At 40.9% G+C, this 14,873-nt stretch overlaps 1 protein-coding gene across 1 annotated transcript; it reads right to left on the minus strand.

Moving 5' to 3' along the window:
• Window positions 1-658: 658 nt before the first annotated feature.
• On the minus strand, window positions 659-14,297 carry mtmr10 (myotubularin related protein 10). Its single transcript, XM_076155668.1, has 16 exons — window positions 13,727-14,297; window positions 12,881-12,941; window positions 11,178-11,314; window positions 10,810-10,882; window positions 9,456-9,598; window positions 7,546-7,639; window positions 7,170-7,317; window positions 6,579-6,666; window positions 6,354-6,442; window positions 5,904-6,034; window positions 5,672-5,741; window positions 5,332-5,402; window positions 4,904-5,076; window positions 4,630-4,800; window positions 4,292-4,474; window positions 659-4,055 (listed from the first exon to the last, which is right to left on the minus strand). Exons 1-16 carry the CDS (start codon window positions 13,772-13,774, stop codon window positions 3,435-3,437), a joined length of 2,301 nt encoding a protein of 766 aa, XP_076011783.1. The 5' UTR covers window positions 13,775-14,297; the 3' UTR covers window positions 659-3,434.
• Between the last annotated feature and the right edge of the window lie 576 nt (window positions 14,298-14,873).

Here is a 14,873-nt window from a genome sequence, read left to right on the forward strand (position 1 = left end):
GCTGGGGCCACGGACAACTTTCGGAATCATTCATTCTTTGTCAAGAGGAAATATTGCTACAGTGTCTTACATAAAGTTTGGCTAGGAGACCTGAAACAATCATGTGACAGAATTATGCAGATAAACAGGAAATCAGGGGAGGGCAGTGAAGGTTTTGTATGTTGGAAGATGAAAATGCAGAAGAACAATTACTCAATCTTACCACCAAAACAAATTCTAGGTGCACGGATCAGGAAATATATTTGAAAATCATGAATGATTTTTAAACATGAATATGGCCTCTGGTGTTCAGCAGGTACCTTCAAATTAACAAGCATTTAGTAGGGGCTTATAAAGGCCGATTCCATATCCTGTAAGATCACAGAAGTGAGCTAATTCTTTCAGAGAGGAATTACTACGTAAATAATTGGATTATAATGAAAGAACAGCCACAAAGCCACTTGTTTTGGAAGAATGATGTAATGATTTGTTACAGCTACAATATACTGTATATATATATTTTTTCTAGCCTTTTTATCTGTCAGGAGAAACGGCTTCAGTGCAGTACCTCTGAATGTAACTACAATTACACAAGTATTCAAATAAAACAGATTCAGAAAAGTAAAATTGTCAGATTCCATTTACTGTTAATTTACTGTTATACAGTACATATAAAATCTTACCAAAAAGGCACAGGGGGATGTACAGTATCTCCTTCATCCCTAATAAAGAGCATTTGCATAAGAGAATAAATACATCTGCTGAAAACACATCAAACTGTGCCATAGTGCAACCAGTCGTCATACCAGTACAGCAGAGTGCAAAGTTGAGAATTAGTGGTAAACACGGCATATAAATATCTCTCCATAAAATAAAGACTAAATCAAGGATAAAGGTTATTTAGTACCATTGCTTGGATCAATTCAAGCATATATTTAATATTAGCCATAAATGAGAATCGTCTTGAAACAAACCAACTTCTATTTTTCTAAACTGACTAAAATGTGCAATAATAGCAGTATGGAGAGCAGATTCTGCACTCACATTATACACATCTCTGCTTTCCACACTCAACACAACCATGAACCAGTTACTCACTCGACCTACATGCACACTTTACTGTCTGTACTAAGATTAAGGCAAACGGATGTATATATGGACAGAATAATAGGATTCTGCCATTCTCCCAAAAACTGATTTATGACGATTTCAATCTTATTATGGTGCTGACATGACTTTCAGGTGTTAAAATACCAAAAAATATAGTTCATTGCCTTAATCAGTGTATAATCCAAGTGTTATCATGCTCGTACAAGTTCTGACAGCTAACTAGTAACCAGTTCATCTGGATATCAGTCCAACTATGTGAGGATCAATGGGTCTGTGTAATGGCAGCAAAGACCTCCAGTCTGCCCAGTGGTATTACAAACAACAATGACAACATTGGGGTTAGATAACAAACTCTAAATTATTACAACATTATTCAAGAGGTTAAGACATTATGCAGTGTCATGTCTAGGCGTCTGTCTCAAACCGGTCCAACCATGTCTGCAGGTAGTGAACTGCTCCATAGAGAAAACGTTTCACTCATCACAGTGCACTAGAAGTGGGACTGGCCCCTACTGTTCAGATACCGGTTTGTTACATTGGTACTTGAGTACAGCATTTGTATTCATTGTATTCTTCATATGGGAAAAGTATATTGACCTATGAAGGACATACGTCTGTGAGCTCATGGCTGTTAGACGTCATTACTGATGCACTATTGTACATAAGGTTAACTATTACGATAACTGATGTGTTTCATTGTTTGTTGAGGTCTTGAACAGTATTTGGGGCCAGATCCAATTCAGCTCACTCGTAAATTCCCTGAATGCATTGTAAAACATGAGATAACGTTCCTTACTGACTGCAAGCGAGTTCACTCCACTACATTTGGTACACCAGGAAGGCAATAGAACACATTACTAACAAAAGGTAAATGTTTCTACAGCTACAGAATAATATGCAGTATTGTCAACAGTTTATACAATTAATTACTTCATCCTTTCTTTACTCTTCAATATCACCGTCACATGCTGCGTCAGAACTGTGTCCCGGTCACAGCGATCACGCTTACATGCGTGCTATTCTCCCGATTCTTGTCTGTATCACAGTTGATGCAAAAATGAGAGTGAGATGTGTACACGGACGGAATTCATGTGATTCTGTGGTTAATGTGATGCACACGGCGCTGAGGGTGGGGATGAGTTGTGAATGAAGCATACATGTGTCACCGTATCTTTACAATAGTCAGTTATGAGCTTTTCTTGCTATGGTCTGATGGTGAGCTGCAAAAACAATATTTAAAAAAAAGAAAAGAAATCACATCTTCAGTCCTACAAGAGAAATCAATTGATTACTGTGTTTCTTTTACTGGCAAAGTGACGGTGCGTGGACACACACACACGCGCACACACACAGTGTATGTTTGGGCCCAAACTCACAGTGCCTAGTTCATTTCACTTCAATTATTCCCAGATGCATAGAAAATCCCATGCAGTGAGGCTGTTTTGTGTGCTGCTGCAGAGAGAAGCAGGATGTGCTTTCTACCTGCAGCAGGAATCTTTCCTCTCCACTCGGCTCCCACAACATTTCATTGTGAATCAGACACAGAGACAGAGGAGAGTAGAGGATGAGAGAGAGATACAGAGACATAAAAAGAAGTGACTGTGACGGAGTCTCTCCCTCACACACTCGGGGCTGTTGCTCGTTGGGAGACAAATTGTCATTTACAGAGAATAGAGATGCAGACTTTCCATTTTAGAGCATGTGTACCTGTGTACAACCGTCTGTTTCAGAATAAGTTGTCGATTTCATGTCGTGTTTGCATGTTTGCATGATTCACTACCTGCCAGACCAGAAACCGGTCTGAGAACTGGAGTCATCTGGCCCTTGCTGTTCTCTGCGGTGCCTTGCCAAGAGGAAACAAAACTAAAAGAAATATTTACCACAGATTAAAGACTTCAGAGCTCCATTTTCCCTCAATAGCATCAAGTGCACTATCATACTAAAAAATATAGGCCCTTATCTCTGCTTCAAAAATAGATTACATCTAGAAAAAGAGACCCTGAAATCAAACTATTTGCTACCTACAATGAAACCCTGACGACCATTAAGTAACGGGCACTAGGAGCAAACAGCATTGAGAGTTTGTGCAAAAAAACACATTTACATTCAATCAAGCCGGCCTTGATTTTGTCCATGGGATATCTTGACCACATGGTGATATAATCAGAACTGCTATGTTATATTCCTCTTTCTGAGATTTTAGAAGCTTCTAAATTGGAGATCAATCGGAATATTAATGAATTACCTCATCGATATTTACAAAAGAGGTAATAGAGAATAGCATGGTTACCTGTTACACAAACCTGCAAAGGGCTCAGGGATGTGAGCTATGAGACCTTGTGTCCTCAGAGAGTCTCATTAGAGAGAGTCTCTGTAGAGAGCCAGATCTTTGCCCCATTCAGAAACTTGCTGATGGGAGTGCCGTGGACGCTGCGGCGGCAGAGATTTCCCACTGGAGTGAAAGGAAAGGAGGAGCTAAGGCACTCTGGAGTTGTGGGGTCGTCATGAATGGAACTGGCCTTGAAATACATCCTCCTTTGGTCTGAATGGGGCTCACTGGTGCTGGGGAGCGGTGTGCCGGCCGGACTGGGTCCCTTATACTGCCGGAGCTGGCTCTGTAGAATTTCGATTTCGTCGACCAGCTGGGAGAGCTTGTGATAGGCGGTGATGGGGCCTCCTCTAGGGATGCAGGCTTCTGGAACCCAACGCAAAAAGTAGAGCTTCCAGAGAGCCATGTGTGAAGGCAGAAGTTGAGGGATTAGCAGACCCTGCTGATCGGCAGGCCGAGAGAACCAGTCCCTGAAGTAGCACTCCGATGGGCTTTCTACCACGGCTTTCATCTGAGACAAGTCGTGCCTCAGTTCAGACGCCAAAGAGCTCCGCCGTGAAATTGTGAATTCTCCACCCTTCAACCTGTTGTGCAGAGCTGCAGGCATTCCTCGCAGTGTGGAACTGTATGTTTTATGCTGCAGGGAATATGGAGAGTAGTGTAAGGGGATGTGCAGCCGACAAACACCACATGTACACATGTAAGTATAATTCTACTAACATACAAATGTGATATTATAATGGAGGCTAAATTGAATTAAATTATTAATTGTTGCCTTCACCTGGGTTACTATAGCAGCTTAAAATCAACACAAGATTATATTACATCATAAATTCAAATCACTTGCTTGAGTAAAGAGAATTCTTTACTTACCTTGAAGCGCCTGAAGGTTTTCACGGCTCCATTCTGAACACAGGCGGCTCCTTTGCCAACGTACATGGGGTTGTTAAAGAGAGTTTGGTCTTTGATGGAAAACTGTTGTGACCATTCCCAAACAGGAGGGAAATGAAGGACCTTCTCTTCACTTACATGGATCCCTTTATTTTTGGCAAAGTCCTGCAAAGACAAAATGTACTGTTGCTGTGCAAAATACTGTAACAATTCCATTTTCAATGGTATCATGAAACAAATATGTGCAACTTAAAACCATTTAAAGTGTGTTGAGGTTGAATTAATCTGAATAAATAAACACAATAACACACATCTCTCACCATCAAGTGTTCAGCTTGGTCTTTGGGAGAATTGAATAGGAAAGTACTGAAGACAGGGATCCACATGCTGTCGCTCAGTACCGTCAAATAGGTCTCTGTGAATTCAAAAGCTGCTGGATATTGATTCATCATCTGCCACACGCAGTCCAGGAAAAGCACGAACAGTGGCGACTGAACCAAGAGTAAAGACACAAAGAGACAAAGGCATGAGCGTCTTGACAAAAATCAGCTGAGATTACTTGGTCAGTGCCGACTTATTTTCAGTGAGGAGTACCTCCTCCTTGTCGTTTTTCTTTAGGTGATTGCATCGATTTAAGAAGCGATGGCCGGCCATCACCCACTCCTTCTGCACTAAACTCTGAAAGCCGATCAGGCTGCGATAGTGAGGGTCCAACATCAGCTGCACCAAAGAGGACACCACACAGTTCAGGTCTCGGTCTTCCTCCTCTAAACAGTCGAATGAGAGAATAAAGAACAAAATTTCAAAACTCAAGAATGAGCACAGAGAGCTTTGACCACATTACTTAAATAGATGACAAAATTGTTTTGGATGCTGAGCAACACGGGTCCGAGACAAAAGCTGGTCCAACATCACAGATGATAACAAACAAAATCAAGCTTTGTGCCACCATGCATCAAACCACAACATTTGACACATGTCACCATTGCACAGTGACGCACAATGTTTACACAGAAATTTACCTTGGAGAATGACAGAGGAATGTGTTCCATCCAGGATGTAAACTATCTCAGCAGAATGCTTCAGGAAAGCCCTAAACCAACAAAGACAACACAGACATGCACAAGGATGTTTTTCAATTGGTAAACATGAAAATATTCATAGAGCAGCATGTAGATAACAGGAATACACATTGATGCAAGTTGTAAATGCAGGTCCCAAAATCAGACCTTATCATCCAGATAATGCATTGAGGTACCAGGGTCACAATGTGAGGTGTAACAGCAGCCACATTAACAGAGAGCTGGAAAGCCGCACCGATAGGGTACAAAGAACGTTCTTGCATGCCAAGTGTTTACATACCGGACACACTCCAGCCATCGACAGCTTTCGATGGATGAAAGCCACCTCTCCTCAGACTCCTCAAAAGGATCTGCATACAATCCCAACAGTCAGACAATTAAACAAAGCTTTTAAATGAATCATACATGTGCATGTTTCTTTAACAGAAAAACGATATACACACACACACACACAGGATGAGTATTTGCAGTGGTTAGCCGCTGCTACTGGTTGGAGGTACAGCACGACTCACCTGTGACACAGATCTGCCTGACTTTAACAAAAGCACTCCGGATTTCTTGGATGTTGGGCAGAATCTTGTCCACATCTGACCTGGTGACTTCACAGCGTTGTGGGTGGCTTTTTGTGATGGCAGAGCAGACTCTACCACAACACACACAGACAACGAAGATGTGGTTCCAGATATACTTTCAAATGTTTCAGCATTACAGCATTTATATATTCAGAACATAAGCACTGACCACTCCTCTAACATTACTTTTAAAGTTTAGTTTATACTTTTGCACACATTTCAGTAGATATTTTGCATGGAAGACCGATCTGAGTGTGTCCATTGTTGATCCTGTGCAGAGTAGTGTCCTTTAAGGGTCCACTTAGTTCCAAGTGTCCGAGTTTATGTGTGAATATGACAATATGAGTCAAAAGACGTTCTATTACAACACAACAGTTAAAATGTACGTACCTCTGGTCAACCTTTCTGTGCTGTAACGGATCCCTTATGCTGGCCATGCGGATCAGAGCACTTCCATTGGTGTGATTCCAGCACCAGAGCTGAGAGACAAATTACAAATTAGCAAGTCCAATGCCCTAGCAATGACAAACATGTGTTGCGTTTGAGATAGGTAAGATCAGATCACCACAATACACATACACAATTGGTGGAGATATAAGAAGCTCAAGCACTCACAGGGATGCGTTTATCAGTGAAGAAACTCGAGTACTGCTTTAGATCTTGATCCGCCAGAGAAACTGGGACCACAAAGTACTCTGGAAGACTAGTGATGAGAGGGAGAGAGAAAAGGACAAAGTTAGCAACAGTGCTTACCAACGAGCCACAATGTCAGTCTTTGTGAATAGTTTGTGTTGTCAGTGCCTCTTACAGGAAGTTACATTTTTTCCTCTAGGGGGAAACACTGACTGTACCCGTCAGTGTTCCTATAGTCTTGTGTGAGTTTGGTACAAGCTGCTGCTATGTCATTTTGAGCCTTTCTTAAATTCCACATAATCCTCTGTACAATCCTTAGTCTGGAGCTCACCATGATGTCACTGCTCTACCTGGATGAAAAGAACTTACTGTCCTGTACTGACTTGCATGTTACACTATGACATTTACCAGTGTTTTTATGACGTCGTTCATGAAGTGAGCCCAAGATACAGAGTAAATAAGCTCTGCTGCCAAAATACACCAAGTATGGATAGAGAGTGAAATTTAGTGTATGCATAACAACTGAGGTCGAGCAAAGGAGATACTTGTTCTGCAATATAAACAAGTTGAGACCTTGGCGAGATGGAATAATGCTCGTTGATGGAGCACACCCTCCACTCTGAGGCGCCTGTTCTCTTGATCTCTCGGTCCCAGTCAGATGGACAGGCAAAGAAGGGCGTCTGAGATCTTCCTCTTGAGACAGAACCATTGACTTGCTCATCTGGAAATACAGATAAACCTTCAGAGACGTTTATGAATACCCTTTATACTCCGAAGATAAGATAAGACAAAACAGAGTGTAAGCCAGGGAACTAGATCTAGTCTAGCAAATGGTATCAAAATACGTAATTATCTGCGAGTAGGAAATTGCAAATCAACAAAGACAACCATGCTAAACAGAAGACACTGCATGTTGTTGCAACACATCATACGGCACGCTACATTGTACCTGAAGATCCATAGTATCGCTGTGCTTGATACTCAAAGCCAAACAGCAGCTGAAGATCAGCTGGGTGGGAGTAATGAGCGATAGCAAGACAAACCTGGAATAGAAAAGGAGAAAGGTAGGATATAAAGAGGATATACAATGCCATGAAGTGCTTTGTGCTTGCAAATAAATGTCCTCAGTATGTAGAAGTAAATGTTGTGTAACCTAGTCTCCACTCACTGTCCTGTGCCCATCTGCCACGGACATGTTGGAAACAGCACAGGACTGGCAACAATCCCCATGTGAGAGCCCATGAAGCTTGAAAACCTCGCTACCACATGCCTTAGTATTATTGATTATAGTTATATTATTACAGTTTTGGCTTGGTTTTGACTAAATAATCAAATGTTCGTTTGTAAAAAATCTGTGAATGTTTGAGTAATTAAAATACATCAACAAGAGAAAACTTGCCATGAAAAGTTAATAGCCAGCGTGGTGTTGTGTGTTTACAGCACTGGATCTGTGGCTGGACCAGAGTCACACAAAGCAGTCCATTCAGCAGTAAAGAGCTCAACAACACAAAACTGGACACACGTCTCTGAAAGTGTGTGTATAAAACAGGTCTGAGCCCAACTCTGTAATTTTCTACTGCAAAATAAGCTATTATAGTTTGGCCTTATTCCATTTGTCACAAAGAGCCGAGCCCTGTTATAGGTTCACACTGTAATTACATAGATGGTATCCACAAATAGACTCACGTGAAGTGAGACAGCTGCCAAATCCTTCACTTTTCTATTTCTATAGCTCAACTCTCCATATTCTGTCATAAGCAGGGAAGGGCATGGCATTAAAAAGTGCAAACCTAATCTAATTTAGTCTGCACTGACTGCTCAAACTGCGTGGCATGAGACTAATGTTCAAGGCAGTGCTGTAATGTCCTGTAATGTAATATTAACCGAATGTGCAACAGATATGCACTGTGGAGATACAAGCAACACAGTAAGACATGTAAAAGTGTCCATATTTCATTGGCACACTGAAGAAGTACATAATAAATGGACTGTACTTGCATAGCACCTGCACACAAAGCTTTTTACCATCCCCTCACACACCCACATGCAAGCTTATGAGGAGCAGTTAGAGATTCAACTACAGTTGGGGACAAGAGAGGCTTCATAAGAGGGACCCTAGGAACTTGAGTTGAACGCATGGGTCATGTAGTGGGATCTCAGTACATTTCAAAAAACATAGAACTTCTTACATTAGAACACTGGGTAAAGCCCAAGACCAATTTTAAACACTAACTGAGATTAATTAAGTGTGAAGAAATCAAAAACATCAACCCAAGATGTCTGCCCTCATCAACTCAACCAATAATAGTCCTGCACGGGTAAAACAAGTTTGTCACCATAGCAGTCATTCATTCATATTTTCCACTTCCTGATTCCTCTCCAACACAGTTCTTGGAGCTTTGTGTGTGCATGATGCATTACGTAATGTCTCTTCAGTTCAAAACAACATCTAATTTTTAGTACTGGCATCAAACAAGATACAATGGAGTCCTTTTTTTTTTCAAGTTGATGCATATTTCCTCATTTCAGGCAGAGCTGTGATGGGCTCAGCTACAATATCACCAAGGCTGAGGGGACAAATCTTCACATTAGCCCGATGAGATACTAAAGTGAGCTTTTCGCGGAAGAATGAAATCATCTGTGCCTCCAATCTATTTCTGCAAGAGTTGAGTCACAGTCACATTGTCACGCAGCACAAGTTGTTCCTCTTCCCAACGCAGCAGAAATAGGAGCAGTATGATTCTTTCAACACAGAAGTCAAGTATCGCATGAATTAAGATCTTACCAGGCACCAAATTTGGTCCGTTTCACAAAAACAAAGCTGATTTAGGAATTAGAGAAAACTTTAGTATGGCTCACCTTTTTGGCACTTTCAGGACCAGCTTCATCAAAGCAGAACCTTACGATGCGAAAGTCCTTGCAGTACAGGATGAGCTCAGTGGGGTTAAACTTCAGCTTCTTGTTCAATCTGAGCACTTTCTTCTTTCCCTTTGTATCATTCACTGAATGAGAAATGAGAAAATATCAATTAAACACTCAAGTAACTTAGTGAGTTAGCTTCAAGAGAAAGAAGATGTTTGATTGTTTGAACTCAGGTAGGACAGACCTTTAAATATTATCTAATGTAATTTAGACCAGAGATGGAACCAAGTCATTGTTTGGTCTCAAGTCTTGGTTTGAGACTGAGACTGACTTGACAGCATGACTTAAGGCTTGCTTGTTACTTGTCTGTCTTGTAATGGGGCTTGCCATTTTTGCAATTGTTGCCAACACCTGAAACTCAGTTTTGACTTGGAAAGCAATGACTAGGTCCCATCTTTGTTTATATCCAAGGACCAAACTGGTTAAAAAGTTCTAGGACTATAAATGGAGAGCAAAAAGGAAATCAAATTGGCAAAAAAAAAAATCTAAAATTAAATGTAGACCAAAGCCATTCTTTAGAAACAGAAAGCTTTTTTTTTTTGAAGGCTCATTGCTGATTTGTTCAGAGGCCCAAATGTTTTGCATCCGCCTGAACAAAGCAAATCAGTCTCACACAACAAACCTTGCTTGGGGCAATTGCCCTTACCGTGTCAGCAATAGACATTGTTAACATAAATAAACAAAGCTAATCCTGGCTAGCCTGGCTGACCGCCACATGAGCTGTGATGAGTTTGTGTTTTGCTAGTGTTCTTGTCACACTGGTAGCATGAGGCGGTACCTGCAGCCCAATAAGGTTGCACAGGTAGTCCAGACGTGAGGTCACAAGGTTTGCTCCGTCTCCCAGCACAGTCTCAGAAGCATGGAGGAGACACCAGGAGACTGGCTGTTACAAAAGGAGAGCTGGACAGGGCAAGAAAAAGGGCATCAACCCAGCAGCAGAACCGGTATGTGCTCCTTTGTGGGTGGAGGGACAGAAGGAGCACTGCCAGAGCCCTACAAAATGACCTCCAGCAGGCTACTGGTGTGCATGTTTCTGCCCAAGCTGTCAGAAACAGACTCCATGAGGGTGGCATGAGGGCCCCAGGTCTTCTAGTGGGACCTGTTCAATTTTGTACTTACATTTTCAGTGTGATTTTCAATCCAGCCCTCAATGGGTTGCTGATTTTGGTTTCTATTGACCACTGTTACATCATTTTGTTCTCAAAAAATTACACAATCACAAATCAGGATGATGAGGGCAGCAAACCTGGAGAATACTGCATCATATTTGGTTCATGTTTGCACTAGGTACCTGTTACTACCTGCTCCAAACAGGTCAGGGGGATGTCGTGATCTCCAAGGAGGAGGTGAGACAACTGGGACCTCTGGAAAGCAACACATAAAAATGTTTGAACGATTGGATATTAAACAAACTACATTTACACACACATTACCAAATAATAATAATGGAAGGTGGTCTACATTACTGGTTATGATTGCTGTATTTGATAACAGGAGTGTAACAGTTTCAAACTTAAATGCTTTTTGGGAATAGAGTTACATTTTATAATCACAACAAAACCCAATGAAACAAAATAAGTGTTTATCCTTACAATTGTTGTTAATGACTCCATTTCAAAACAAGGATGTTAAGCACTTCATTAACGTCTAGATGAGTACCTGTTTAGGTGGGGCGTCATGAGAGATGAAGGAGACTTTAAAGTTGGTGCATATCAGTTTCCCCCACAAGTCCTCTTGGCTGCTTTCAGCATTGATACATTTCCTTACAAAGTTGACTTCATTGACCACAATCTCACCTGGGGAAAGCAAACAGGAGGAAAAGAACATGAGTCTCCAACGAAAACTACCACTGCAGTTCAAAGAAGTAGACCGGAGGATTTGGGTCTACGTTCAGTAGACACCACCAATTCACCACAAATTCACACCCAATTGTACTTACTGTACAATTGGTTGTATAAACTGACAAGAGTTTACCACACAAGAAAAGCAAAATGAGGACCTCCAGAAAGCAAAAGTGGAAGCAGGAAAAGAGAACTGGGAAAATCTGCATTTTAAAAAGGAAGAGAAATTGTAGGCAGTCACAGGGACTAATAACTTATTAACTTCTCAAATACAGGGGCAACTGCTTCCAGCCACATTCCTAATATAGAACAGCCATCATAACTGCTAAGAAGGAAATAGCAAACAGCACTTTCCCTAATTCTTAACTTGTGAATCTGCAGAGTTTTATCTTATACAATACAAGATTATGGGTTACACATAAGCATGAATTAGAACAGCCAGAGAAACTTAAGGGCCAATAATAATATAATAATATCCCCACACACACATCTATAATACAGTTGAATCATTCATCTTGGTTGAACTTTGTCTTGGGCCAAAACAGAAACACAGTGATGGACAAGCAACAATAGAGCTACGACTTGCATGGTAAACATGAAAAGAACATTATCAGCAATCAAATAGATAAAAAGAGTTTCTTGCAGTCACTGATGATCTCCGTGCATCACCTGCCCCTTTCCACCTGCAGAAGTCAGACTTCCCCTGGAGGGTGTAATGGATTGCATGGGAGGCTCATACCATCTGTACAGGCTCTCCAAACCGAGGGAGTTACCGGTGCAGTAACAACAACATCCCACTCCTGGCTTCCCACTCACAGAAACACAGCCAATTATGTCCTTAGGAATGCACAATCAAGCTGGAGGTACTGCTACCTCCCTAATAGCCAAAGTGGCTTGTCCTGGCACCACTTTTTGTGCCACTTACTTGTAGGTTTAGACTAGGAAAGGATTTTTGTTTGATATCAAATGTTCTGATTGCGTCCTACAGGAAAACTGGAATGGCTCCAAGTCTCTGAAGTAGACATCAACAACCTCTCCAGCATGAATGTTTAGACTTTCAGATTAAGTTTCAGTTGAAACCAAAGCAACACGAAAGGTGTTTAGTGACTCACGTGACTCTGTTATTACGAAAATTACAGATTTAAGATATTTTACAAATTATCACCATCTCACTCAATAGCCTCTCCCAGGCATGTGTAGTTCTTCACTACTATCATTTGCTTTGTTTTAAAGGACATTTTAAGACATCATTACATTTTAAGAGCTGGCTTAGTTTATTCTTCCAAATGCAACTGGCAAAATTGTTGCCATGTCAAATTTCAGACCAAATTTACAAAAATTTAATCTCTGAAGGTTCTCAGTCATCCAGGTCCTATGGGTGATGGTGCAGAGGGACAGATGTGTCTAAGGTTGTGTCTAAAGTACAAGAAGCGTGTTCAGTTACTATTTGATGTCACCTATTAAAACATTGTACCAAACTAAATGAGCTTTCCTCCCCAAAATTGGCGACAGTAAAATTACCTGGCAGAAGCCTAGGCTCCAACTTTTTAATGGGTAGTTGGATTGTTTTCTTCAATTCGGTCTGGAGAGAAAACACAAACAACAACAGGGTTATTATGAAGACTGCCTCATCTATTAAGGAATAATGACAGCGGTACCTCATTCTAACATGGTTGTCATACCATTGGACTGAACATAAATTGGTGCCACTGTTTGATTTGGTGAATTTAGGTTGAATCAACACTTGGACTGGACAAGTGATGACTTAGTCTGGTGCAATGCTGCTCTGTTTACAAAACGAGATGGGAGCAAACATGGAACCATTGCTGACAACAAAATTACATACCTGGATTAGCGGTTCAAAGAAAGAATTAATATAAGAAATAGAAATAATGTGACTGCTAGATAGTCGGGATTTGTTCAAAGGAGTTGGCCAACAAAAAAGCTTTGGTAAACACTGTAAACAATGAACATTTACTTACTGTTAGTACTTGTGGTTTACGGACAAAGAAAAAGAATCCCCACATGTTTTCTTGGATAAATAAGAGGCTTTTATAAAAGTGTAAAAATGGTGACAAGTGACCGGAATGATAACCTTCACCATTGGAAAGTTTCTGTTATGTTTAAAAATGTGTCTTAATTGTTAAACAAAATGAGTCACTTGTTATTATAATTATCTGACTAAAGAATTGTATTATTATTTCGTTTGCTACTTTGGGCAAACAGATCCAAACAGTACAGCTGTCAATTCATCGACATTTCCTCCCAGCTCAACACTGATCACAACTTTAACCTAAATGAATTCCAGGAAATATATCACGCAATAAAGGAAACATTCAAAGTAACGTATCACAAATAAACACATACCTGCACAGGAGGGAGATAAGAGGTGAAAGTTGGTTTCATAGAAGACATTGTTTATCTTCGCCGTGTCACTAATGTTCCTGAACGGGTGACTGGTGAGAGCAGGCTAGCAGCTGCCAGCGGGGAGAAAACAACCCAAAGAGGAATGTAGAAAGTTGAGGTCAGCCCTGAGCTTTGCTCGGTCAAACTGAGCCTTCTGTTCGTGGAACATTCATTGAAACAGGCTGAACGAGTGACGAGCCTCCTCCATTTCAACACACACACGGGTAGCAGATGACGCTAGTTGGCTGGAAAAGTTGTCAGAACTTGACGCTGGGACGTTGCTGTTAGCTCGGCTAGCTAGCTAACTAGCACTTAATTCCATGAACTTTACTTTTTAAAAAGTCGACAGGCGAAAATGTAACAAACACGGACGACTGAGTACTTCCAGATACCTGTTGCGTGCCTACATTTTGTTTCCACCTGTTAATGTAATAATTGCCAACAGCGACTTCCTCGAAGAGTGATTAATTCAGCCAAACGCAGCAGCAGAAGCCTCAGAGGATTTAACGGCCATGTTTATTCTAGCCCAGATCCCGCCCCGTTTCCGTCCTTAAGTAGCCTCCCACTATTTTAACAAATACTTTATTTCAGTGGTGTTTTTACGATTATAAATCACGCATATTATACTTATATTCTGTGCTAAACGCACATTATATCTCGTTATTTGATAATGACGATACTTTTGTTAGCATTCTGTAACTACAACTCCCATGTTGTATTATAAGCGTGCGTGTGGAAGGATGGTTTCCGGTGGTCAAATACAAGTTTGGATTTTGAAGGGCATTGGTTTTTCATCTCTTTTTCACTCGGAAGTGTGTCTTGTATCTTGTCACAGAAACAGACACACCCTAAAACGGAGAGTTTGTAACTTTTAAGGCTTAAGGCATACTTGGAAATCTAAATAAATACTTAAGACCTCAACCACTCAGATGAACTCGACTGCACAAAAATGTATGAAACTGTAAAGTGATCTGGATGGTCCTGTGAGAAGAGACCCATAATGTAGAATCGATCCATATGTAAACGACTGCAACTTGTTTTTAGTTGATTAACTTGACAGGTTTATGTTTGAGCAACACAGATTTTTTTATTGTATGGTATCCAAGGA

The sequence above is a fragment of the Genypterus blacodes genome, unplaced genomic scaffold (genome assembly GCF_046128005.1).
Source record: "Genypterus blacodes isolate CSIRO-AG114 ecotype Tasmania unplaced genomic scaffold, CSIRO-AGI_Gbla_v1 ptg000067l_1, whole genome shotgun sequence".
NCBI lineage: Eukaryota > Metazoa > Chordata > Actinopteri > Ophidiiformes > Ophidiidae > Genypterus > Genypterus blacodes.

What these genes read in the sequence shown, in the direction of transcription:
- mtmr10 (XM_076155668.1), bottom strand. Translation starts at nt 13,774, where the DNA reads ATGTCTTCTATGAAACCAACTTTCACCTCTTATCTCCCTCCTGTGCAG. An exon ending in GGAGCCTAGGCTTCTGCCAG is followed by an intron (nt 11,315 to 12,880) that starts GTAATTTTACTG and finishes TGCTTTCCCCAG; the next exon opens with GTGAGATTGTGGTCAATGAA. An exon ending in TTTGGAGCAGGTAGTAACAG is followed by an intron (nt 9,599 to 10,809) that starts GTACCTAGTGCA and finishes TTTCTCATTCAG; the next exon opens with TGAATGATACAAAGGGAAAG.